This window comes from Scyliorhinus canicula, chromosome 7 (genome assembly GCF_902713615.1).
Source record: "Scyliorhinus canicula chromosome 7, sScyCan1.1, whole genome shotgun sequence".
NCBI classification, from domain to species: domain Eukaryota; kingdom Metazoa; phylum Chordata; class Chondrichthyes; order Carcharhiniformes; family Scyliorhinidae; genus Scyliorhinus; species Scyliorhinus canicula.
This window is the reverse complement of record NC_052152.1, coordinates 51,672,093-51,698,008: the sequence shown is the minus strand read 5'-3', so window position 1 is coordinate 51,698,008 and position 25,916 is coordinate 51,672,093. Positions and strand designations below refer to the sequence as shown.

Genomic DNA, 25,916 nt, shown 5'->3' with positions numbered 1-25,916 from the left:
TTTCAAACTTCTGATGCTGAAGAACAAAAAAAAAAGCTTGAGCACGGTAGTTTGCTTAAACCACCAACCATAATGTGGCCTTATTGAAGCTATTGCATATTCTCTTTTAGCATTTCTTACAAAGCCGGGTGCTAATGAGGAAGTTGGAAGAGAATTTATTTTTCCTGCATTTACAATTTGAAATAATTCCCGTTGGAAATAAAATCCAATCTTAAAGGGTATGCATTTCAGCTTGCATGCATATTTTTTCTAAAGGTTTGTCTCAGATAATGTAGCAACATAATTTGTACTTTGGTGCATATTTTTTATTAGGTTTTGCCTTTGGTGCATTTTGACGAAAAGGTTTTCTAGCTGCCCTTTACTGAACTGCTACTGTAGGATGAATATTGTTTTACTTGTATACGGATTGCTCAGAAGAATTCCATGATGAATAATGGTAGAAATGCAGGTGAAGGTCTCACCCATTGCAGTGTGGTGTTGTCACAATATCCAGCAAAACCGAGATTGTTTTTCTCTTACTGCTGTCTGATCACAACCTAATATTACATTCTAATGGCCTCTTTCCAACAGATAGTACTCTTGTCATCTCCTGTGGGACACTCATCATTTGTCCAGCATCTATAATTCACCATTGGAAGAAGGAAATCGAACGGCATGTCTGTGCAAGGAAGATAAGCATATACATGTACCATGGACCAAAGAGAGAACAATCAGCAAAGACGTGAGTAACTGGAACACTATGGGATTCATACTCTGAAAATGCAATAACATTGATAGTTCTGAATATATAATAGCAAATATAATAATAATCTTTATTGTCATAAGCAGGCTTACATTAACACTGCAATGAAGTTACTGTCAAAACCCCTAGTCGCCACGTTCCGGCACCTGTTTGGGTACACAGGGAGATTTCAGATTGTTCAAATTACCTAATAGCACGTCTTTCAGGATTTGTGGGAGGAAACCGGAGCACCCAGGAGAAACCCACGTAGACATGGGGAGAACATGCAGACTCCGCAAAGACAGTGACAGGGAATCGAACCTGGGACCCTGGTGCTGTGAAATCATAGTGCTAACCACTATGCTACCGCACTGCCCTTTGTAATCTGATATCAGTTTACCATTTAATGCAAATGTAGGGAAGAAACTTTTATAATGTGAAATTTGTTCATCTATTTCATTGGAGTTGCAATAAATATTAGTTGCTGATTGATCTTTCTTGATTAGCATGCAAGTATAACCACCTAGTTAATCACTGGACTTGGAGCATGACACGAGCTAAAATTAACTTTGTAACTTTGCGCTGACCAGACAGTTTATACCTAATTTAATCCGATTTGTGCCTGCAACAGTATTATGTAGGTTATATCTCAGCAACGCAAATGGAGTTTCTGCTCTTGAAACTACTTGAGGAAAGTGTAAAGCAAAGACCGATTTCTGCTGCCCACCCCCCTTAGATAAAGATAGTCAGCAAGTCAGTATGCGGTTACAACAAGGCAGTTTAATAGCAGCTTTAGAAGTCAATTGGCACCAGGGCACTTGTTGGCCCATCAATCAAAGAGTATCGCTGAGCAGGAGGGCCTGATGTCTGGGAAGGAATGTCATCCTGAGTCAAAATTGACACAAGTGAGCAGCTGCACTCTAGAAGAGGAATTTAACCTTAAACTAAAAATACTATGAAGCACCATTTTTTTGACTCTAAAACTTTAAAATATTTTCTTGTAGACTATCAGAATTTGATGTTGTTGTGACGACGTATAGCCTTGTTGCAAAAGAGATCCCAGTGAAAAAGGAAAAAGGACAGCGTGCAACCAAAGATGAGGAGGCAAATGTAAGTTGAGCAATTTGAAGTCATATTAATGATCTCACTTGGAGATGTAAATAGTATGCAAGGCCATTGCACTGTCTTGAATACACTGCTGCTAACAATTTAATAATTGCTGCTTGTTGGAATGGTCACCAAATTAACACACACCAGATCACCATTTCAGAATAATTCTGAGGGACTGTGGCATTTTTACAGTGGGATAATGCTCTTGCCGTTTTTATGGCTCTGTGCATCAGCCCCAGCCCCAATTCCAGTGTGCTTTCTGATATGGTAGTTGCACTCCCTATATTACCGAAAGAGTGAGTGAAATTGTTTCCCAATCAAAAATCTGTTAATATGATTAAAGTATGATTAATTGGGGTACTTCATCTTTTTGATCCAACCAGAATTTCACACATACGTTTTGTTCACATACTGTTTTCAGGCCTTGACTGAGACAAAGTCTTCACATTCTCCTCTGCTGAAGATAGCATGGACTCGGATCATCCTGGATGAAGCTCACAACATTAAAAACCCCCAAGTACAAACATCAATGGCAGTGTGTGAACTCCAAGCTAGAACACGCTGGGCAGTTACAGGAACACCCATTCAGAACAACCTGTTGGATATGTACTCTTTGCTCAAGTAAGAAGACAAACCAGAGCACGTGGGTTAAATTCTTAAATTGCATTCTTCAGACTTTTGTTTTGCGTTATTATTCCTAAATAATGACTAGAGCATTCAAAAATTTATCCTAATATTATTTCTGTATTCCGAGTGCTGTCTTTGCTTTTAGATAAAAGAAAACCGAAATTGTTTGAGATATTGTTTCCATAGTTGCCTAGTTGAGACTAATTAATTTCTGTTGTTAACTGTGGAGCTCTGCTTTCCAACTTCCTATTTGTTTAGGTTCCTTCGCTGTTCCCCATTCGATGAGTTCAAGCTTTGGAAGAATCAAGTGGATACTGGCACAAAGAAGGGTGGAGAACGCCTTAACATTATCACCAAAAGCCTTCTGTTGCGAAGAATGAAGGACCAGCATGACACTAGTGGCAAACCTCTGGTATATGAATCCATATTTCCATTTTGACAAAATAAATAATCGCCCGATTCTGCAGTACAAAATACAATTCATTACAAATTATTTTGTGGTACATTATCTGATCCAAACATTTACATCAAAAGTGATTTGGGCTTTATGCCAACACTAATTCCAATTCTCTTCCCGCACCAAGGCAGAATTTCATCTGTTTCCATAGCTAGTTATTCCCGGAGCAGGCCACTAGTCTGATGCCAGAATACCAATGCTAAACTGCAATGTAAAACTGACATTTTGCCCAAGACATGGGTTTTGTGTCAAACCGTTATGACATACTCTGCCTGTAAACTCACCTAATCCCAATTTAAATATTTGTAATGTATAAATTCTTCCCTCAAGATTTTTAACCATTGCAAGTGGGCTTTGTTATTGCCTGCATCCAGATATGCCTGCATTTCAATCCTGAGAAAGTGAATGAGAGCCAACAAATGTTTGCTTGGTTGGAATCAGAGCCTCTATACAGGAGAAACGTGTTATCAAAGGTGTTTGGGGATTAACAGCTTGGGTCATTATCTCTGCGATATTGTTGATCCTAAAGGTCCAATACTGTAACTCTTGCTGAACTTGAATAAGACGAGCCAATGGGAACAGTGGGATTGGTTTTCAGAACAGTAACAATTAAGTGTATTTGCCTGGAAGCGAGGCTCTGAGTACCAAGTGAAGCTATATACTGCCAGCTGTTCTTGTGACAAATGTCCTTTCCTTTGAATCATATGATTTTTGCAGACAAAGTCATATAAGGGTTACAGCACAGGTTTTAAATGTGTTGAAGTATCAGAATGTGATAACACTAAATGTTGTTCCTGTTCTTTCCTTCTGTGTGGTTTCTTGCCTTTTCTAATTTGCCCACTTCCTGAGCCTGGACAATGTGGAGACCAGACGAAAGGAGGTTGTCAACTTCATCTGATTTCTGGTGCCTCTCTGAGAGCAGCATTTGTAAAGGATTGGTAATAGGTTGTCACCTGTTGTTCTCAGTTACAGGAAATAGAGTAAGATCAGAAAAAACAGGAGACGTTGAGTATCATACTGTATCTCTGGAAAATTTACTTTCAAGTCTTTTATCAGAAATTGTAATTGCTCATAAACATAGATAATCCTTTTACATCTTATTAGGTTTAGGGTTAGAATACTATATTCAGGCTTCAGGGATGTAGTTACTCCGAAGAATGAAGATAGATGGGTGACGGTGAGAGGGGCTGGGGGGAAGCAGTCAGTATAGGGATCCCCTGTGGTCGTTCTTCTCAGTAACATGTATACCACTTTGGATACTGTTGAGGGGGACGGCCTACCAGTGGTAAGCCGCGGTGACCGGATCTCCAGCACTGAGTCTGTCCCTGTGGCTCAGAAGGGAAGGGGGGAGAGCAGGAGAGCAATAGTTACTGTGGACTCGATAGTTAGAGGGACAGATAGACGGTTCTGTGGCAATGAAAGAGACTCACAGATGGTATGTTGCCCCCGGGTGCCAGGGTTCGTGACGTCTTGGACTGTGTTTTCAGAATCCTTAAGGGGGAGGGGGAACAGTCAAAAGTCGTGGTATACATCGGTACCAACGACATAGGTAAGAGAAGGGACGGGGATTTAAAGTAGGAATTTAGGGAGCTAAGGTGGAAGCTGAGAGCCAGGACAAACCATGTGTCGGGCGGTATTCTCCGCCTCCGATAAAAATCAGGATGGCCGTCGTGAAATCGGCCGAGGTTCACGGCGGCCTCGGGGCCCGCTCCCCGCACCTAATTCACCCCCACCCGGGGGGCTAGGAGCGGGCCTCCGTCTTTCCCGGCGCATTTGTGAGGTCAGCGGGTTGCCCGTTCCAACCCGCGCATGCGCGTGCCAATCTGGCCCCTAGATACCCCAAACGGGCATCTGGCGCCCGTTTCACGAATGCAGCGACCAGGTGTGGTTGCTGGCGTGTTGAAACGGGCGTGAAGGGCCAGCCGCTTGGCCCATCGGGCTCGGAGAATCGCCGTTCGCCGTGAAAAACGGCGAGCAGCGATTCTTCCGAGCGTGGGGGTGGGGGGGGGGGGGGGGGGGGGGGTGGGAGAATCGCTGGGGGCGCCAGGGGGGCGTGTAAAATGTCGGGAGGCCCTCCCACGATTCTCCCACGTCACGTGGGGAGCGGAGAATTCCGCCCGTCATCTCTGGTTTGTTGCCAGTGCCACGTGCTAGCGAGTTGAGGAAAAGGGAGAGAGTGCAGATAAACACGTGGCTGCAGGGATGGTGTAGGAGGGAGGGTTTCAGTTACGTGGATAATTGGAGGAGCACATTCTGGGGAAGGTGGGACCTGTACAGACAGGATGGTTTGCACCTGAACTAGAGGGGCACCAATATCCTGGGAGGGAAATTTGGTACGGCTCTTCAGGGGGGTTTAAACTAATTTGTCAGGAGGATGGCAGTGTTGAATAGTGAGGTACTGAGGAGGGTATCAAGGTCGTAGGAGTGTACCGGCAGACAGGAAGGTAGGTTGAAATGTGTCTACTTCAATGCAAGGAGCATCCGGAATAAGGTAGCTGAACTTGGAGCGTGGATTGGTACTTGGGACTATGATGTTGTGGCCATTATGGAGACGGGGTTAGAACAGGGACAGGAATGGTTGTTGGAAGTTCCGTGGTATAGATGTTTCAATAAGAGTAGGGAAGATGGTAAAAGAGGTGGAGGAGTAGCATTGTTAATCAAGGATAGTTTAACGGCTGCAGAAAGGCAGTTCAAGGGGGATCTGCCTACTGAGGTAATATGGGCTGAAGTTAAAAATAGGAAAGGAGCGGTCACGTTGTTAGGAGTTTTCTATAGACCCCCAAATGGTAATAGAGATGTGGAGGAAGAAATTGCAAAACAGATTATGGATAGGTGTGGAGGTCTCAAGGTAGTTGTCATGGGTGACTTTAACTTTCCAAATATTGATTGGAACCTCTATAGGTCAAACAGTTCGGATGGGGCAGTGTTTGTACAGTGTGTGCAGGAGGGTTTCCTGACACAATATGTGGATAGGCCGACAAGAGGTGGGGCCACATTGGATTTAATACTGGGTAATGAACCGGGCCAAGTGTTAGATTTGTTTGTGGGAGAGCACTTTGGAGATAGTGACCACAATTCGGTGTCTTTCACTATTGCAATGGAGAGGGATAGGGCCATACAGCAGGGCTAGGTTTATAATTGGGATGGGGTAATTACGATGCGATTAGGAAAGAATTAGGGAGCATACGATGGGAACAGAAACTGTCAGGGAAAGGAACAAATGAAAAGTGGAGCTTGTTCAAGGAACAAATACTGCGTGTCCTTGATGGGTATGTCCCTGTCAGGCAGGGAGGAAATGGCCGTGTGAGGGAACCATGGTTCATAAAAGAGGTTGAATGTCTTGTCAAGAGGAAAAAGGCAGCGTATGTAAGGATGAGAAAACAAGGTTCAGTTGGGTCGCTTGAGGGTTACGAGGTAGCAAGGAATGAACTAAAAAAAGGGTTTGGGAGAGCTAGAAGGGGGCATGAGAAGTCCTTGGCGGGTCGGATCAAGGAAAACCCCAAGGCTTTTTGCTCTTATGTGAGAATGAAAAGAAGGACCAGGGTGAGGCTAGGGCCGGTCAAGGACAGTAGTGGGAACTTGTGCATGGAGTCAGAAAAGATAGGAGAGATTGAATGAATATTTTTCTTCAGTGTTCACCAAGGAGTGGGGCCATGTTTTTGAGGATGAGAGTGTGATACAGGCGGGTAGGCTGGAGGAGGTAGATGTTCTGAGGGAGGATGTATTAGCAATTTTGAAAAACCTTCGGGTCGACAAGTCCCCTGGGCCAGATGGGATATATCCAAGGATTCCTTGGGAGGTAAGGGATGAGATTGCCGAGCCTTTGGCTTTGATCTTTGGGTCGTCACTGTCCAGGGGATAGTGCCAGAGGACTGGAGAGTGGCAAATGTTGTTCCTCTGTTCAAGAAAGGGAATAGAAATGACCCTGGTAATTATAGGCTGGTTAGTCTTATTTCGGTGGTTGGTAAGTTAATGGAAAAGGTCCTGAAGGATAGGATTTATGACCATTTGGAAAGATGCAGTTTAATCCGGGATAGTCAACACGGATTCATGAAGGGTAAGTCTTGCCTCACAAATTTGATTGAATTCTTTGAGGAGGTAACTAAATGTGTAGATGAAGGTAGAGCAGTTGATGTTGTGTACAGGGATTTTAGTAAGGGGTTTGCTAAGGTTCCCCATGGTCGGCTCATGAAGAAAGTAAGGAGGTGTGGGATAGAGAGAAATTTGGCAAATTGGATAAGTAACTGGCTATCACATAGAAGACAGAGGGTGGTGGTGGATGGAACATTTTCAGACTGGTGACCAGTTACCAGCGGTGTACCACAGGGATCAGTGCTGAGTCCTCTGTTATTTGTGATCTTTATCAATGACTTGGGGGAGGGGGCTGAAGGGTGGATCAGTAAATTTGTTGATGACCAAGATTGGTGGAGTAGTGGATGAGGTGGAGGGCTGTTGTAGGCTGCAAAGAGACATTGATGGGGTGCAGAGCTGGGCCAAAAAATGGCAGATGGAGTTTAACCCTGACAAGTGCGAGGTGATTCATTTTGGTAGGAAAAATTTGAATGCGGATTACAGGGTCAACGGCAGGGTTCTGAGGAATGTGGAGGAACAGAGAGATTTTGGGGTTCATGTCCACAGATCTCTGAAGGTTCCACTCAAGTGGATAGAGCCGTGAAGAAGGCCTATAGTGTGTTAGCGTTTATTAACAGGGGGCTTGAGTTTAAGAGCCGTGGGCTTATGCTGCAATTGGACATGACCCTCGTGAGACCACATTTGGAATATTGTTTGCAATTCTGGTCACCTCACTATAGGAAGGATGTGGAAGCATTGGAAAGGGTGCAAAGGAGATTTACCGGGATGCTGCCTGTTTTGGAGGGTAGGTCTTATGAGGAAAGGTTGAGGGAGCTAGGGCTTTTCTCTTTGGAGTGGAGGAGGATGAGAGACGACTTAATAGAGGTTTATAAGATGATGAGGTGGGTGAATAGAGTGGACGTTCAGAGACTATTTCCTCGGGTGGATGTAGCTGTTACAAGGGGGCATAACTATAAGGTTCAGGGTGGGAGATATAGGACGGATATCGAAGGTAGGTTCTTTACTCAGAGAGTGGTTAGAGTGTGGAATGGACTGCCTACTGTGATAGTGGAGTCGGACACTTTAGGAACTTTCAAGCGGTTATTGGATAGGCACATGGAGCACACCAGAATGACAGGGAGTGGGATAGCTTGATCTTTGTTTCAGACAAAGCTCGGCACAACATCGAGGGCCGAAGGGCCTGTTCTGTGCTGTACTGTTCTGTGGTCTATATAAATGTATTCCTTTGACCATCCAAATTGTGTAATTTGGTAAAGGCTCTGTGACCTTTTGATTCAAGCAATCACAGTGCATTTGAAATCAGGGTCAGCAATAAAATATTGGAGTTTCCGTGTCAAGAACTTCACCTCCGTAATTCCTAAGAGCCCAAATTTTTCTATGAAAATAATGGTGAGGCTAACAATGCTGACCATTCCTTATGCACAAATGGACAGGAACATATGGCAAGTTCAACATGCACTTGATGTTGCCACCCGCTCCTCTTCTCTCCCCTCCCCCGCCCCTTCAAACATATTGAATGATGTGAAGTTCCTCGACACTATTGACATCATAGATACAGACCAAACTCATGACAGAAAGTTAGGCTTGTCTTTTCCAAACTTTTAACAGCATGATTAATTACTGCCAAAAGCAACCTGTTCACTGAAGCTTTCACAAGGGGTGGTGATTTATTTCTTCAGATTTTAGTAATTGTTGGAATTTTTTTTTAAAAACTTGTTTTCTTTTATTTCTCCCCCCCTCCTCATTTCACTTTCTGTACCCAATTTGGCATTGAATTTGTTCCTCTAATTGACACTTCTTGGTTCAGTCCCTGAGCTGCTTATTGGCATTTCTTAAATCTTATTTCAGTAAGGAGAGGCAAAACTTATTGTCCTGTGGAGGGTGCTATGTTGTTTTGGATGTCCCACTGACAACAGGTTGCCATGCAAAACCCTGCAGAAAGTCAAGTTCTGTCCATTTGTTGCTTACTGCGAAAGCTGATTTAATATATTTATAGACCGGTCTAAGACCACTGCAATGATTTATGCAGCAGATCATTTATAATCGTTTAACATTTTGATCTAATTTATTTGGTACTTTCTTTTGAGTGTTCAGGTATATCTCAGGGTTGTGTATATCCCAGGGTTTATGTGTATGGCTTTGTATTTCAAGAGTAATTTTGAGATTCATCATGTAGAAAAATACAAATGGCTCTGCTTTATTTTACAGTGAAAATGATATCTTGTCATTATTTGCCTCTAAATATAATGTTCGCTCTGTCATTATAAAGGGAACACCTAGAAGGCGACGCTAGAAGGGATTAAGGCATAGTGGAAGAGTTGAGAGAGGATATGGAGGAGGGGTTCTGGTGTGAGGTGCTCTGGAGGCGTGAACACCTCCACCTCTCATGCGAGATTGGGGCTGATACAGCTGAAGGTGGTGTATAGAGTGTGCCTTACAAGGGCAAGGATGAGCTGGCTCCTTGATGGGGTAGACGATGTGTCTGAACGTTGCAGGGTGGGGGGGGGGGGGGCGTAAGCCACGTTCATATGTTTTGGTCCTGTCCAAAGCTGGAGGATTACTGGAAGGAGGTGTTTAGGGGAATCTCTAAAGTGGTGCACGTGAAACTGGACCCGGGCCCTAGGGAGACAATATTCGGGGTGTTGGACCAGCCGGGGTTGGAAACTGGAGGGGAGGCAGATGTTGTAGCCTTCGCCTCGTTGATTGCCCGAAGGCGGACCTGTTAGGGTGGAGATCAGCCTCTCCACCCTGTGCCCTGGCGTGGCGGTGGGACCTGCTGGAATTCTTAACGCTTGAAAAGGTCAAATTTGAACTGAAGGGAAGGATGGGTTCCACAATTCATGGACGTTATTCATTATGCACTTTCGAGAATTGGATCACATCCAACATTATGGAGGCTGGGAGGGTTGGGGGGAGGGGGACTGTATGCCTTAATGGTGATTATGGGTGATTCCTGATTCCTTTTTGTCATTTGTTTATATTAACATGCGGACTAATGTTTGGGGTTTGGTGGGAGGATGCAATTGTTGTTATTCATATGGGGATTTACATTACATTCATTACTGATTATTGTTTATTGTTGGGTGTAAATTTGGGAGAAAAATGAGGAGAATTAAAAATATATATTTTTTAAATGAAGGGAACATCTGATTGTTTCACCAAAACTGAATTCTGATTAGGTTTCAAAATGTTATGAAGTGGAACAAATATTAATGACAACATCATGTGATTGTAAGCTTCGCGGTTGGTTTTGGTGCTGGAATTTCTTATGCATGTGTTTTCTTTTTCCAGGTTTCCCTGCCACAGAAACGTAACCGCTCTCATCGACTAAAGTTGTCAGAGGAGGAGGAAGCTGTTTACAATGTCTTGTTTGCTCGTTCCAGGTCTGTTTGAGGAATTGTGAGCTGAAATACAAAATATCATCACTGCTCCCAACTGTAGAATATACTTTGGATAATTCTGTCCGTTCCCAGTGCAAATTTTGTTTAATTCTCCTCTTTAAAAAAATTATTTGGAAGAAATTTGTTCACATGGCAATGCTGCACTGACTTGTACAATTCCCTGAGAATAGACAGTGCAATGGGTATCCTTCATTGATGAAACAACCATAGATGAACATATTTCTCCCACATTGTGTTCAATGTTTTCTTGTGGGTGGGAGTGGTCACCAGAAAGAAGATTTTCATCTTTGTCCTGAATGAAGTACAAGTGATCCAATATATTTCAACACAATGTCAATGTTCCATTGTGTGATATTTTCAAGATAACTTAAGGTTAGCCAAACATATATTTTCACCGAGATTGTGACCCCTTATTTAAATATTAGGCTGATTGAACCTTTCACTCACGTTTAAAAAAAAAAAAAAAAAAATTTCAATCAAAGGGCAATTTAATGTGGCCAATCCACTCACCCTGCACATCATTTTGGGTTGTGAGTATGAGACCCGCGCAGACACTGGGAGAACGGACAGTGACCTGGGGCTGGGCGAGTGCTAACCACTATGCTGCTCGAGCCTTTCACTTACACCCAGAGTTTATTAGCTCCAGTCAAGTGTTATCTTCGTTCAGATCCTAGTTTCGAGTGATTTTTACCGAGTAGCACATCATTTGTTTTTTTGTTTTTTTTAATATAAATTTAGAGTACCCAATAATTTTTTCCAATTAAGGGGCAATTTAGTGTGGCCAATCCACCTATCCTGCACATCTTTTGGGTTGTGGGGGTGAAACACACGCAGACACTGGGAGAATGTGCAAACTCCTCACGGGCAGTGACCCAGAGCCGGGATTCGAACCCGGGTCCTCAGCGCCGTAGGCAGCAATGCTAACCACTGTGCCACCATGCTGCCCTAGCACATCATTTGTAAGTGAATGAACAAAACATTGAGAAAACTGATTGTCTTGACCCCTGGTTCACATTGAGATGTTGTTAGGTCCACAAGAGTTTTTTTTATTAAATGTATTTTATTCCAAACATGTGTAAAAGAACATTAACATATCCAACAACACACTCAACAACCTCTCAGTCCACAGTTTGTACAGTTTTTTCCCCTTTTACCCCCTACCTCCCCTGCAACGAACAGTTCCTCAAACATTGTCATGAACAATTACCACCTCTCAAAGAACTCCGCCGATGCCTCAACTTAAATTTTATCTTTTCCAACCGAAGAAAATCATACAGGTCCCCCAGCCAGGCCTCCACCTCCGGCGGCATATCCGACCTCCAATTTAGCAAGATCCATCGCTGGGGAATTGGAGGCAAAGGCCACAACAACGGCTCTATTCCCCTCCAGCAGCTCCGGCATTTCCAAAGGTCGCCACCATTGGGTCCGGCCTCACCTCCACGCCCACAATTTCAGATAATGTCCCAAACACCGCTTCCCAGTAATTCTCCAGCATCTCGCAACCCCAGAACATGTGTGCATGATTCGCCAGCCCTCGCCCACACTTCTCGCACTTGTCGGTCACTCATCCTCGCCCAGGTCATTTGTACCCTGTGCACCACCTTGAACTGAATCAAGCTCACCCTCGCGCAGGAGGAGGTTAAATTCCCCCTATATATTGCCTCGCGCTACAGTCCCCAGTCTATTTCCTCCCCCCCCCCCCCCCCCCAACTCCTCCCATTTGCTCTTGCACTTGCACCCTAGCAGCAATTGCTCCAATAGTGTATATCCTTGGAAATATGCTCCACTCCTTTTGTGCAAAGTCCCTCAGCTACATGTATCTAAATTCGCTCCCCCTCGGCAACTCAAACCTTTCCCACATCTCATCCATACCCTTCCAGCTACAAGTCCCTCACCTTCATCAGTCCCGCACAGTGGTGACAACACCAACATCCCCATCAACTTAAAGTGTCTCCGCAGCTGATTGCACACCCTAACCATCGACTGTACCACCCGGCTTCCCATATACTTCCCCGGAGCTAGTAGCAGTGGAGCTATGACAGGTCCACATTGCTTTAATAACCAAGAGCAACCTTGCCATTTTCCTTTGTGAGCTAAAGAGATCACTTAATGTGGAAGCAAGCCAATTCCATTAGGGGTTTTCTGTATATCTTTGCGATATCTTCCACCAATATGCTTTCACCTATAATTCATGCCTGCCAAAGTTCCCATCAGTTCCCATCATGGTACACAATGCAAAAGCTCCGGAACACCTCTGTTCAAGTGCAGACAGTGTTTTGCATAATCCTATGGTGCGAGTGCCCACTGTTTGGTCTACCACTGCTTCCTCTTACTGACTGTAACTCTTTTTTAAATCAATTTTTCCGGTATGTGGGCTTTGCTGGCTCGGCCAGCATTTGTTGCTCATCCTTAATTGCCCTTGAGAAGTTGGTGATGAGCAGCCTTCTTGAACCGCTGCATTCCATGTGGTGTAGTTACACCCACTGTGGTATTAGGGAGGGAGCTCCAAGACTTTGACTCAGTGACAGTGAAGGAACAACGATATATTTCCAAATCAGGATGGTGAGTGATTGGAACTTCCAGGTGGGGATGTTCCCATTTATCTTGTCCTTCTAGATGATGGTGGCCATGGGTTTGGAAGATGCTACCTAAGAGGCCTTGACAAGGTCCTGCAGTGCATCTTGTAAATGGTGCACACTGCTGCTACCGTGCTTTGGTGGTGGAGGGATGAATGTTTGTGAAAGGGGTGCCAATCAAGCTGTCCGCTTTGCCCTGGATGGTGTTGAGCTTCTTGAATGTTGTTCGAGCTGCAATCAACCAGGCAAGTGGGGAGTATTCCATCACACTCCTGTCTGGTGCCTTGCAGTTAGAGGACAGGCCTCTGACCTGCTCTAGTAGCTACTGTATTTATACAGCTGGTCCAGTCAGTTTCTAGTCAATGCTAATCCCCATAATGTTGATAGCTGGATCCTTGCACTTATTTCCTCCAGGAATGCATTATGTATTGGCTGCTTCTTTGGAGCTACTTGGGGGTTAAGGTAGCTCAGAGCTTGGACAGATGGGATGCAAAGTATTTTTTTTTAATATTTTTATTCAGTTGTTAACATTTTACCATTTCATACATAAGACAACAGAACCCCCTCCACTCTACCAACCCACACTCTACCAGCGCCAGGGTCCCAGGTTCGATTCCCCACTGGGTCACTGTCTGTGCGGAGTCTGCACGTTCTCCCCGTGTCTGCGTGAGTTTCCTCCGGGTGCTCCGGTTTCCTCCTACAGTCCAAAGATGTGCAGGTTAGGTGGATTGGCCATGATAAATTACCTTTCATGTGCAAAATGGGAGGAGGGGTTATTGGGTCACGGGGATAGGGTGGAAGTGAGAGCTTAAGTGGGTCGGTGCAGACTCGATGGGCTGAATGGCCTCCTTCTGCACTTTATGTTCTATGTTCAATAATTCAAAGAATAGTCCCCACCCCCTAGCAGTTGACAGTAACCAACTCTTTCAAGTGGGATCCAAAGTATTATTGTCGACTCCACCACATCTTCCTGTGGGACTGATTTGGTTCTCGTACATGTGCAGGCATGTGTGTGGAAAGTCAGTACTTTGGTATGTAAACATACAAATCATCCCTCTACTGTGGGAAACTGTTTTACCATGACATTGTGATAGCAAACGTAATGACACCAAAGTGATCAGTGAAGTTGCTTAATTGTTCATTCCAACTGATCCCTCAGAGATGGTCTGTTTCAACCGGGAATTCACTATTTGAACTATAAACTGATGTCAAATATGATTGAATTTTTCTATAAATGTAGATCATGGTAGGTATTAAAATATCCCAAAAATATCCCTCAAATGAAACCATTAACAAATGATAATTGCTAGACTCCCCTTTGGATAAAGCTGGGGCTATTACCTCTGCCTTGTATTCCGACATAACTTGCGTCCAATTGGGGGAAAAAACAAATGTGCATAAATTTACATAATTGCTGTTAATTATTTATCATTTAAAATTACTTCATACAAAAAATGTGAGCACATTTTTCAAACGTACTGGGTTCAAACCATTAGCTATGATACATTTTCAGTTGTCACATTTTATTAATTCCCAAGCTGTAAATCTTGTAATAATCTGGTGAGAGAGATTTTCCTTTTAGCCTCAATTATTCTCCATCATTGAACATTCTGCTGTCTGCTTTGCTTCACTGAACTAGAATCAACTGATGGAATGTTTTGTCTATCCAAGTGATAGTTAACATTCTCTACTGACTTCCTCTTAGAGAGACATAGAATAGAATCATAGTTTATGACACAGAAAGAGATCACTTGTTGCATCGTGTCTGCGCCAGTTAGAATCCCTGATTATTTATTTTTCAAATTAAGGGGCAATTTAGCCTGGCCAATCCACCTAACCTGCAAATCTTTGGGTTCTGGGGGTGAAACCCATGCAGACACGGAGAGAATGTGCAAACAGACAGTAACCGCCAGTGGAATAAATGAGCTAACAGCCCTTGTGTTATTTCCTGAATATGCAATATTTGTTCATCCACGTTTGCAGAACTGTTTCATGACCTTTTCATAGATCAACCTTGCAGTCATATCTGAAGAGACACGAAGGCAAGGATTCCAAAGCCGATTCATCACCGGGTACTGATAATCCCTTCAGCAGAGGTAAGAAATTATATAGTCCCCTCTTGGTATAGATAAACTATGCATATACTATAGATTTGCAGTAAAAATAGAAAATGTTAGAGATATACTGCAGATAGGTTGGAGTCAAAGGATCTGTACTTGAACATCAGCTTAACTTTACCTTTGAATGTTCAACTTTACAAGATGGTTATATTTTGAAATGTAACTTGCGCTAAAAGTGAGACAAAATTCCGGATAAACACTTCAAACCCCAAGGCATGCTCATTCGATCTGGTTGATAGCTCAACATCCAAGACATGCTCATGTCATCTGGTTGTTATAGAGCTAGGACCCCAGGCAGAAGAGGAAAGTTCTGGGTACCAGTTTTAACATCCTTTTATAGTACTTCACAGAAAATGACAGCTGCTCTTGTGACGCAGGGAGGCAAAGAAGCTATGGAGAAACAGGTGAAGTGTTTTCTGCTTCCAACCTGACAGGATGCTGGTGAGAGTTCAGTTTCTGTTCAGAAGAATGGGAATCGATGGGATTTTTGAAGATTGAAGGAATGGAGAGTCGGTGTGACTTGCTGGTGGTAATCATATCTGGAAGCACCCCAGCTGAGTGAAACAGTTGTCAAAGGACACAAAGTTTTGACCTGTTGCAAGGAGAAGTGAGCCTCAATTTTCCAGCTGGGGCATGGCTCGTGATTTATAAAGGGTTTGCATACATTTCTTGCTTTAGTACTCCTATGCCTTTGTTTATAAAGCCAAGGATCATTGGCGTTTTTTAAATCAACATCCTTCTCAACTTGAACTGCTCTCGTAAAAGCATGTGTACCCTAAGTTAATTTTATTAACGCACCATCGTTAAAATTGTACATTTTTAGTTTATCTGCCATCCTCATTTTACCGACCAAAATCCAGAATTTCTTGCATTCACTTATATCTGCTGTGCCTGTTCGTTTCATTGGTCTGTTTGTGTCCTCACTCTTCACAACGTTTGAATTTCATTCCAACTGCAAATTTTGCAGAAATACTCAGTTCGCATTTTCATTAGGATCTTACTACAGCAAGATTTTGGTTTTATGGAACTGTGTCCAAGTTTAGCTTTGGATGTATTTTTTGATGAGAAATAGCAAAAATCTATTTAGAAACAATTTTGATCCTGCCTTATATGATCTTTTATAGAACAAAATGGTATATACGAGTATGTAGAACTATACCATCTTAAGCTGAATTCTAGGGAGCACACTATCACTGAAATTTTTTTTTAAATTGTGGGCGTCGCTGGTTAGGTCAGCATTTATTGCCTGTCCCTGGTTGCCCTTCAGAAGGTGGTGGTGAGTTGCTTTCTTGAACCACTGCAGTCCTCCAGGTGCATCCACTGTGCTGTTGGGTGGGGGGGGGGGGGGGGGGGGGGGGACGGAGGGGGGTGGAGTTCCAGGATGTTACCCCAATTACAGTGAAGGAACGGCAATATGTTTCCCAAGTCAGGGTGGTGAGTGACTTGGAAGGGAACTTCCAGGCGGTGGAGTTCTTTGCTCTATTTGTTTATCTCGGTGAACCACAAGCCTTCTCTTATATCGATCAAATGACCACACAACCAGTTAGTTAGTTCAAAAGATGGTTTATTTACATACACAAGAGTTATCTCAACATGCAAACACAATATCTATTACGGGTTAAACTACACCTATCAGCTACAATAACCTATACTTAGCTTCAGGGCGACTGGCACTATGCAAATGGATAAGGCCGTTATCTGGATTTCACTTGGCTGGTTCGTAGAAAGTGACTCTGTCTCTGCTGGGCTCATCTGTCCGACAGCGATCATTGGTCTTAAACTTAGCTGGCTGTTCCTGCTGCATTTGGGTTAGCATAGGCCAGATCCAAAAGAGACAGAACACATGGCTGCGCCCTCTTTTATCCCGCTGGGATTTCGCGCTCTTTGGGGCGGTCCTTAACCTTGGACCCAATAGTTTGACAGGACTCTAATCACTCTCTTTGATTTTGGCAATAAAGGGGCGGGTGCCTGGGTAGCTGGGCGGGTCCTTAGCGGTCATAGATCGTGGCAGTTGTGCTTTCTGAGCAAGGGGAGTGGCGCTGATCAGTCTGTGGCTGTACCGGTTGCTTGAATGGAGTTCTATTGTACAGGGAAAATGGGCCATTAAAATGGAAATGAGCAGGGGTTTCGGTCAGGTCTGGTTACCTGTGTTTTAGATACACATAGGCTGTGTGTTTGTCTGAGTCCCGGGTTGGCCATAATTCCCATGGTCCTTTGCAGATGGCCATCTTGGATGGCTACAGTTCCCAGGTATCTGCTGATCTTGTCCTTCCAGATGGTAGTGGTCATGGGTTTGGAAGATGCTGTCTGAGGAACCTTGGTGAGTTACTGGAGTGTGTGGATTTCTGGACACCATAGAAAGCCTGCCAGAGGTAGATATCAAACATATTATTGAGAAGCTTAACAGAACTATTGACTTACTTGCTCAGATATTGCTACCAAACTGCCTGACTTAATCTCGAATGGGAAACCAGGACTCCTGCAGCATCTGCACAAACTTGTCCCGCTGCTGGAGGGAGTCAGCAATGTCCAAGATATGCATGACGCAAGAATTCTTACCCTGTGTAAGAACAGGGGCAACTGTAACAATTATACCATCTCCCTGCTGAATGTTGTGGAGAAGGTTTTTACCTCTGTTGTCCTTTCAGACTGCAGAACCTGGCTGAATGCATCTAGCTCAAATCTGTGTTGTTTCAGAATTGGAAGATCTACAATTGACATGATCTTCTCAGTCCAGCCTCTGCAAGAGAAATGCCATTAACAAAAGACAGCACTCGATATCGCTTTCATCGATTTTGACCGTGAGCATAGCCAATGGTGGCCTATTTCAGCTGCTGGAGAAAATTGGTTGCTCACCAAATCTTCTCATATGTGGTCTCCTCTTTCCATTGCACATATTCTGAATAAGTAATAGCATCGGGGACAATAGCTCTCTGTACAGTCACCATGGCACTACTTCTCATGCAGTATAAATTGCTGTTTTATTGTAACGTGACTAAGAAGACAAAACAGTGATTCTACCAAGCCTGCATCATCAGCGCACAGTTTCAACCTTTACTGTCTCAAAAATATCTCCAACACCTTTTGGTAGGACAAGGTTATCAACTCAATCCAGGAGTATGCTAATTCCATCAGCATACACTCATTGTACGACATCTGCACTGACTTAATAATGTTCATTGGATGGATGACGGCCATACACTCCTATCCTTTGTAAGCTGAACTGGCTACTGAGGTGTCCATACCTCTGCCACAAGGGCACCTGTAAGTGAGAAATGAAGATAGCAGACCTTTTTACTGACAGCTGAGAGACCGTTGCTGATGGCTGTGACCTCAGGACACTGACACTTTGGAAGGGCATTGGAAGAGGTGCACGGGCATTGGAAGAGGTGCACAGCTGCCTGAGGCAAAAGACCCAAATATCTTTGTTGTTATCTTTAATCCTTTTGTCTAACATTCATTCATGTTCTAATGTGCGCAACAAACCATGTCTCTTTAGGTATTTAAACTCCAGATTTAATTGATGGTATAAAAATGATATGTGTCATTGTAAAAATCTTACTGTAAATACTATCTATTCAAAAAAAATCACTATCAATTTGCATTTTGTTTTCTGTTTCCATTCAGTTGCTCGAGAGTTTGATATTGAGTCTGTAAATGGTGGACCTTCCTCTGCCCAGAAGATTTCTCACACTTCAAGCGCTGTCCACATCTTATCCATGCTGCTCAGGCTTCGACAGTGCTGCTGTCACCTCTCTCTGTTGAAGACGGTAAGACATAAATGTACTTCATGTGCAGTAAGAACCACATAGAACACAAAAATATGTTCAAATGAACAAATGCCACTTTTTCTTTAAAATTACAAATATACACAATGCAAGCATTTGAGATTAGACTGCATACTTTGTGACTGGGGTGCAAGCTGCAAAATCCACAGAAAAATGTTGTCTTTACTTTCTGGTAGTTGGAGAACTCTAGTGGAAGATGTGCATATTGTCCCACAGTGTAATTGGATTGCCCTTTATGTAACATACTGCTGAAGATCAATCTCCACACCACATTGATGCAATGAACATCCTTTTTATGGTGACATTAGGGTTGTTGAGAGCAGGGCATTAAAATTCATCTGTCTTCGGCCAACACTCAAGTTTACCTACCATGTGAGAGAAAACACACAAAAGCCAAAGCTGAAGGTAATTTGAGTCATCTAGCTTGTCTCTGCCACAGAATAAATCCTGCAGCCTCATTGACCAATTTATTTTGGTTATGTTTCTATTTTTTTAAGTGACTTTTTGTCATGAATTACAGGCTCTGAGTCAAACTGAGATGGAATCTGAGGGCATAACCCTCTCGCTGGAAGAGCAGCTGAACGCATTATCATTATCAGAGGTCACAACCCCTGATACCAAGCCAACTGTTACCCTGAATGGCACCAGCTTCAAAGCACGCCTGTTTGAGAGCACCAGAGAAAGCACAAAGGTATGTTCAGATGGTGGGGCATAAAGTTGTGACATTATTTTATTCCAAGTGGAATGTACAATTTTTAGAAACCTTTTGCAGTGCCTGTGAAACAAAAAAACCTCAAATCTTTTCACAAAAAAAGTTAAAAACTTTATACTGCTACAAAACACTTTGGGATGTTTTTCACATTATTCTCATGCCTTCAAAATTTTCAATGTCCCAAAAGTGCCATAGCCTTCTGTTACACGGAGGATCATAGCAGCCTATTTATCCACTGCAATATCCTTCAGAATGAAATGTCTGACCGGGGAATTTATTTTTGATCATGCTGGGAGAGAAGGAGATATTGGATCAGATAACTGGGAGTAGTCACTGCTCTTTGAATAATGTGAATCTTTGAATCCATCCAACATTGCATAAGAACTCACGTGGACCATTTTAGTTTGAACTACCAATTACAGCTTGAGCACCCCTTATTCGAAAAGCTCTGAAATCCGCACTTTTTTTTGAGTGCCGCCGTGACGCCAGGAGGGGGCAGTATGGTAGCACAGTGCCTTCACAGCACCAGAGACCCGGGTTTGATTCCCGGCTTGGGTCGCTGTCTGTCTGGAGTCTGCACATTCTCCCTGTGTCTGCGTGGGTTTCCTCCGGGTGCTCCAGTTTCCTTCCACAGTCCAAAGATGTGCGGGTTAGGTGGATTGGTCATGCTAAATTGCCCCGTGGTGTCCAAAAGTTAGGTCAGGTTCCTGGGTTACCAGGATAGGGTGGTGGTGTGGGCTCAGGTAGCATGCTCTTTCAGGGGCGGTGTAGACTCGATGGGCCGAATGGCCTACTTCTGCACTGTAAATTCTATGAGTGGAAAATTCCATAAGGCTCTGGAAAGGTTCCCAGGCGATGCACAGGTCCCACCAAGTCATAGACGGTTACAAGCCCTAAGTGGGGCTCTTTTGGCGCCAAAACGTCAGTTTATTTTCAGCATTCATCATAGCCAGACGTTAGTGCATTATGCTAACTATGCGACGTTTCACAACTATTGCCTTCGGCACTCACCCGCCTGAGCGGTCGAGGTAGTGATGGCTTATCTTTCTGATGGTTCAGGTTTAATGTACATATTATTATTTCATGCAGCGAATTATTCAAAATATTTCATAAAACTACCTGCAGAATATTTGTATCTATGAGTTGTAAATTAAATCTAAATTAATTTTGTGCTTGGGTTTGTGTCCCATCCCCTCTGGATGAGCTACCGCATTATATAATTCTACAGGTATTCCAGAATCCGAGACACTTTCGGCCCCAAGCACTTCGAGTAAGGGAGGCTCAACCTGTACCTTTATTATGAATGTTAAATCCTAAGATTTAAATGTTGGGAAAAATACTGTTGACATTTGAGTAACTTTGCAAAAGCATAATTATGCAACAACTTGTATTTCCAAATGTTGTGAAGAACCCTGCTGATGTTACCTGTGAGGGTGTCTCAAAACCCCGAAGGATAACCTGAAAAACTGGTTCTTAATGATGTATTTTTGTTTGGAATAAAGTGAGGAACAACGTACAATTCAGTGAGGAACTGTCAAAGTATTGCAAGGCTGACACAGGAACTCTTTGATCAAGTTTTATTGACATGTGCACATGGAGGGCAAAGCCAGTGGGATGCACTGGTATTACACTAAATTCATCTAGTAAGCAGAAACATTTATAGTTCGATTAACCAATAGAATTTGTAATTGCATTCTAATCCTTCATTTGCATGTCACATACACCAATAATATCACAATTAAGCTTTCATTTTAGACCAATGGAAGGACAGTAACTCTAGCTAATAGAAAGCGATAGAAATCAGGGCAAATGGATAAAAGAAACATTAGCACTTTCTATCCTTCTTTTGCATACTTAATCTTCCCTTTGACCTGAAGGAAATGGCAGTTTACAGAAAAGCGCAACATTATTACGGCTACTTCCATCATTCTGTCTCCACAGACTTGCGTCATTCACTAAGAACTGGTCATTATGGATAACATTCTAACTTATGTCCTTCGTTTCTCCAGGATATTATGGATTTCATACTAACTCGTGTCCCTTGCTAGGAAACAGTGTATCATGGATTCCACACAACCAGTCCAGTCATTGTGCAAAAGGTTAATACCGAATACTTATTATAGAAAAGGACTAATATACACGATGACACTTGCGTGTATCAATAATGAAACACATCTGTTATCTGAAGTTACCTCTTGTACCCCAAATATATCTGTGTTCTCTGAACTCACTGAGACACCCATTTACTCACGCAACATCCAATTTTAGTAACTCTATTGGTAACTCTAATCGTTACCACACAATATCCTTAGGTGACCAAGTCTGGGAAGACCCTTTCTGGTCCAGTGAAGGCACAAATACTGCATTTCTTAGAGGGTAATATATTGCAATCGGCCATGGCTCTAAATGTTAGATGTAACGTGCCACTGTGGCTCGGATCAGAGATGGAACTGGCCTGTCTGACTTTTCGATGGAGCATTAGCACCTTTCTCCAATGAGGATGCTGGCAGTTATATGGTTCAGTATTTTTGATGATCCATCCTGTTGATTCGGCTGTGTACAACTCTCAAATTCCTTGGGCGCGATTCTCCGCCCCCCACGACGGGTCGGAGAATAGCGGGAGGGCCTTCCCGACATTTTTCCCGACCTCCCGCTATTCCCCCCCCCCCCCCCCCCCCCCCCCCCCCCCCCCAAAACGGCCGCCCCCCGACACGAATCGCTGCTCACCGTTTTTTTACGGCGAACAGCGATTCTCCCCTGGCCGAGTTCCCAGGCCTTTGCGGCCGTTTTTACGAACTCCAACACACCTGCTATCACAGTTCGTAAAAACGGCCGCAAAGTGCCGTTCTGGGGAACCACGGCACCGATTGGCACGGCCGCACCACGGCCGTGCCAAGGGTGCCATGGGCCCGCGATCGGTGGGCACGGATCGCAGGCAGCGGGTACGAACCCCGCGTACTCTTTGTTCCTCCGCCGCCCCGCTGGATCAGTCCGTGGGGCGGCTGAGGGGCATTCCGGCCCGCGCATGCGCGGGTTTCACGCATATGCGTGATGACATCATCCGCGCATGCGCAGGTTGGAGTCGTCCAATCCGCGCATGCGCGGCTGACGTCATCATATGCGTCAGCCGTCGCTAACTTTGGCGTGCGGGCTTAGCGAATTTCGCTAAGCCCGCGATGCCGAAGTTCACGGGGCCCCGCTGCTAGCCCCGACCGGGGAGCAGAATCGGGTCCTGGGAGAGGGCGCAGAGGCTGCCGTGAAACACGGCTGGTTTCACGGCAGCCTTCACGACTCTCCGCATTTGTGGAGAATCACGCCCCTTGCCTTTAGATATTATAATTTGTCTAGCCCCACTCATCTCTGGTAAACAATGTTTCCAATATGGCCATTCACACCTCTATGTCTCTAGATGCCTGCTAATCTTGGCAATGAGAAAATTGCATCTCAGTACTCCCCTGGATACCTGCTAGTCTTATTACTTGTCCGTTATTTTGTTTTCACCTCGAATTTACTGTTAACCTCCATTTATTTCCCAAATTCCTAACAACCAGTATAACCTTTAATGGAGAAAAGTATTCTAAAGTTAAGCCAAAAAATGGACCCCGAGTTTGAACCAAGAGTTTGGAGTCCAAGGGAAGTGGAATTATACGGCTGAAGAGAAAGATAAATTGGGATTTAAATTCCGAAGTGGATAATACTTTGAAATGTGAGGTATTGATTGACCAGGCACCAGTCTAGATCAGTGAGGATACTAATAGGCCACTAATAGGATATTATATGGGACAAGACATGGTTATCAACTTTTAGAATAAGTAGAATGTTCTGGAATGTGGCCAAGAAAGCTTCGGGCTAATTGAGTATAGAGATGGCAAAGACTTGCATGACGGATCAAGCAAAGGATGCGCTGAGGTTAGGCTGGAATGGATGCTGTTGAAGGTGGGTGTACATTACCTTTGTGATGAGGTAAAGAAAGAAGGTGAAACTCAGCCAGGAGTCAAACACACATTGTGGAGATTGTTATCTGCTTCAGCCTGACCTTGTGGCGAGGGGAAGAGGTCGGTGGCAATGGTATGGAGGAAATTTTGACTCATCCAAAAGTGGATGCTGGACAAGCAGAGGTCGGGAAACATCATGATCTGATGGCTGTGGTAAAGCATACATATGAAATGTGAAGTTGCCAACTATGGACCACAGATGTATTGATCGAATAATAATGTTTTGCATCGGTTCTCTTTTTACATTCTGTTCATTTTGTTGCCAGATCTCTGCGCTCTTGGAGGAATTAAAAGCAATAAGAAGTGGACCAGAACGACAAAAAAGGTACGTTTCTTATTGGGATTCATGATTCAAGAAATCATTTGGATGATGGGAAAGTGCTATCTCTGTGGTAAATAAAGACTGTGCAGCTCTGTAGTTTTCTACAAAGTACCAAGACTGGAAATATTACTGGACATGAGAGCGCACACTAATTTGCATTAATTTTCTTGCCAGTGCCCAGGAGAGTTCAACTGCTGTGAAACGCAGGATCGTCCCATTTAAACAACTCCTGGTGAATCATGTGAAAGTCACTGACTGCTTTCCCACGTCAGTACTGTCTTTACTAGAGAATATGGCAAGACAGCCAGAAAGGAACAAAAAAAGACACATAATATTATTGGGATGGATCTTGAGGCCATCCTCTTCAGTAAAGGATAGAAAAACTGCTGAGTATCAATGAGAGACTGTTTGTCTTCTATTATGGAATGAGGCCAATTCTCTTTTTCACTCCCCACGGCCAGAAATGCAGCACTGTATTTCAAGAAATTTAATAGCCTGATAAAGACAGGCATGATATCATATTGGCTGCTCTTTTTTTCTTTCTTGCTTGGGTATCAACAGTCTTGAGGCGCAACCTTCTACACATTCTGCCTCTTTTAACCTATGGGTATTATGCTAACCTGTTCTTAGCTCATACTCTAGTTTCCTGTCGACCTGATGCAGCAATAGGGGTTGATGATGGAGAACAGAAAGGGAATTCACCTTGTAGACTATGAGGATGGCTGTACTGAGGAGCATAATAATGATGGAGAATACGTGGAGATCCAAGTTCTGCAGAAAATTACATCAGTCACCTGACATGCCAGGGCAGCACGGTAGCATTGTGGATAGCACAATCGCTTCACAGCTCCAGGATCCCAGGTTCGATTCCGGCTTGGGTCGCTGTCTGTGTGGAGTCTGCACATCCTCCCCGTTTCTCCGGTTTCCTCCCACAGTCCAAAGATGTGCAGGTTAGGTGGATTGGCCATGATAAATTGCCCTTAGTGTCCCTTAGTGTTGGGTGGGGTTACTGGGTTATGGGGATAGGGTGGAGGTGTTAACCTTGGGTAGGGTGCTCTTTCCAGGAGCCGGTGCAGACTCGATGGGCCAAATGGCCTCCTTCTGCACTGTAAATTCTATGATCTATGATATGCATGGCCAATGCTCCAGATTACCTCGTGTCTTCCGGAAATGACTGGCTGAGAGTGAGGTTGGATGTGACCTTCATAGACACAAGCAAGCTGTCTTGTAGGTGACCGGGCATGCAGGTTCCTTTATGCCACTTTCCAATTGCCTCTTTGGTGACTTTCCTCCTTCAATACTGTACACATCCCCTCATTAAGGTCATTAATAGGATTTGTGTTACATGTTTGTTCTTTGTGGGGTGTCGAAGGCTATAGGGTGCTGTTTGACTCTCTGTCCTTCCATTTTCTCTTGTTCCTATTCATAATGACATACATAGATATGTTCTTGGGGAATGGCATATCTGTTCCTCAGAAGCCCTATCTGTGGGGGGAAGCAGTGGTCTTGTATTCCTACAGTCTGGAGCAAGGTTCAAAGCAGGAAAATAAATCACTCACAAATCAGATTTCTTTTTAAACTGCAATAATTGTTACTCATTAATATTAGCTGCCCTCAGGCAGGAAAACTGGTCCTAGCAGCAGCCGTACCGTTTTAACGTTTTTGGGATTTCTGTGGTGCGAGCAGTGCCACTTTATTGCTTGTAACTATTTTCCATGAGAAGATGGTAGTGGGCATTCTCCTGGAACAGCTTATGTGCAATCATTGTGGCAGTGCAGTTCCCTCAAAGTGTTGAAGAGCAAATTCCAGGATGTTGTCAAGAGTGAAGATGAAGGTGAACTTGTACATGTGCAGCGTGCGCTTTCTTCATGAACGTGGGAAAGTTGAGAGTTCATCATGAATAAGTGGCGTTTTTTGGGCTGTGAACCGTGATTACGTCTGCAACTATGTTCACATGGGCAAAATAAATCATGATTGAGGGCTTCATGAATGACT

The 25,916-nt window shown here is 43.8% G+C and overlaps 1 protein-coding gene across 2 annotated transcripts in view; it reads left to right on the top strand.

Moving 5' to 3' along the window:
* Positions 1-25,916, top strand: part of ttf2 (transcription termination factor, RNA polymerase II) — a 65,817-nt gene that overhangs the window by 31,758 nt on the left and 8,143 nt on the right. The window contains exons 11-20 of one of the 2 annotated variants that reach the window (XM_038802016.1): positions 571-721; positions 1,726-1,831; positions 2,253-2,452; positions 2,717-2,870; positions 10,299-10,390; positions 14,992-15,080; positions 18,732-18,874; positions 19,413-19,583; positions 23,866-23,924; positions 24,096-24,744. In XM_038802016.1, coding sequence (XP_038657944.1) covers positions 571-721; positions 1,726-1,831; positions 2,253-2,452; positions 2,717-2,870; positions 10,299-10,390; positions 14,992-15,080; positions 18,732-18,874; positions 19,413-19,583; positions 23,866-23,924; positions 24,096-24,321 — 1,391 coding nt within the window. In that variant the 3' untranslated portion in view covers positions 24,322-24,744. Of the gene's footprint in view, positions 1-570; positions 722-1,725; positions 1,832-2,252; positions 2,453-2,716; positions 2,871-10,298; positions 10,391-14,991; positions 15,081-18,731; positions 18,875-19,412; positions 19,584-23,865; positions 23,925-24,095; positions 24,745-25,916 lie in introns of those variants that run through there. The other variant, XM_038802015.1, reaches the window with a different exon arrangement.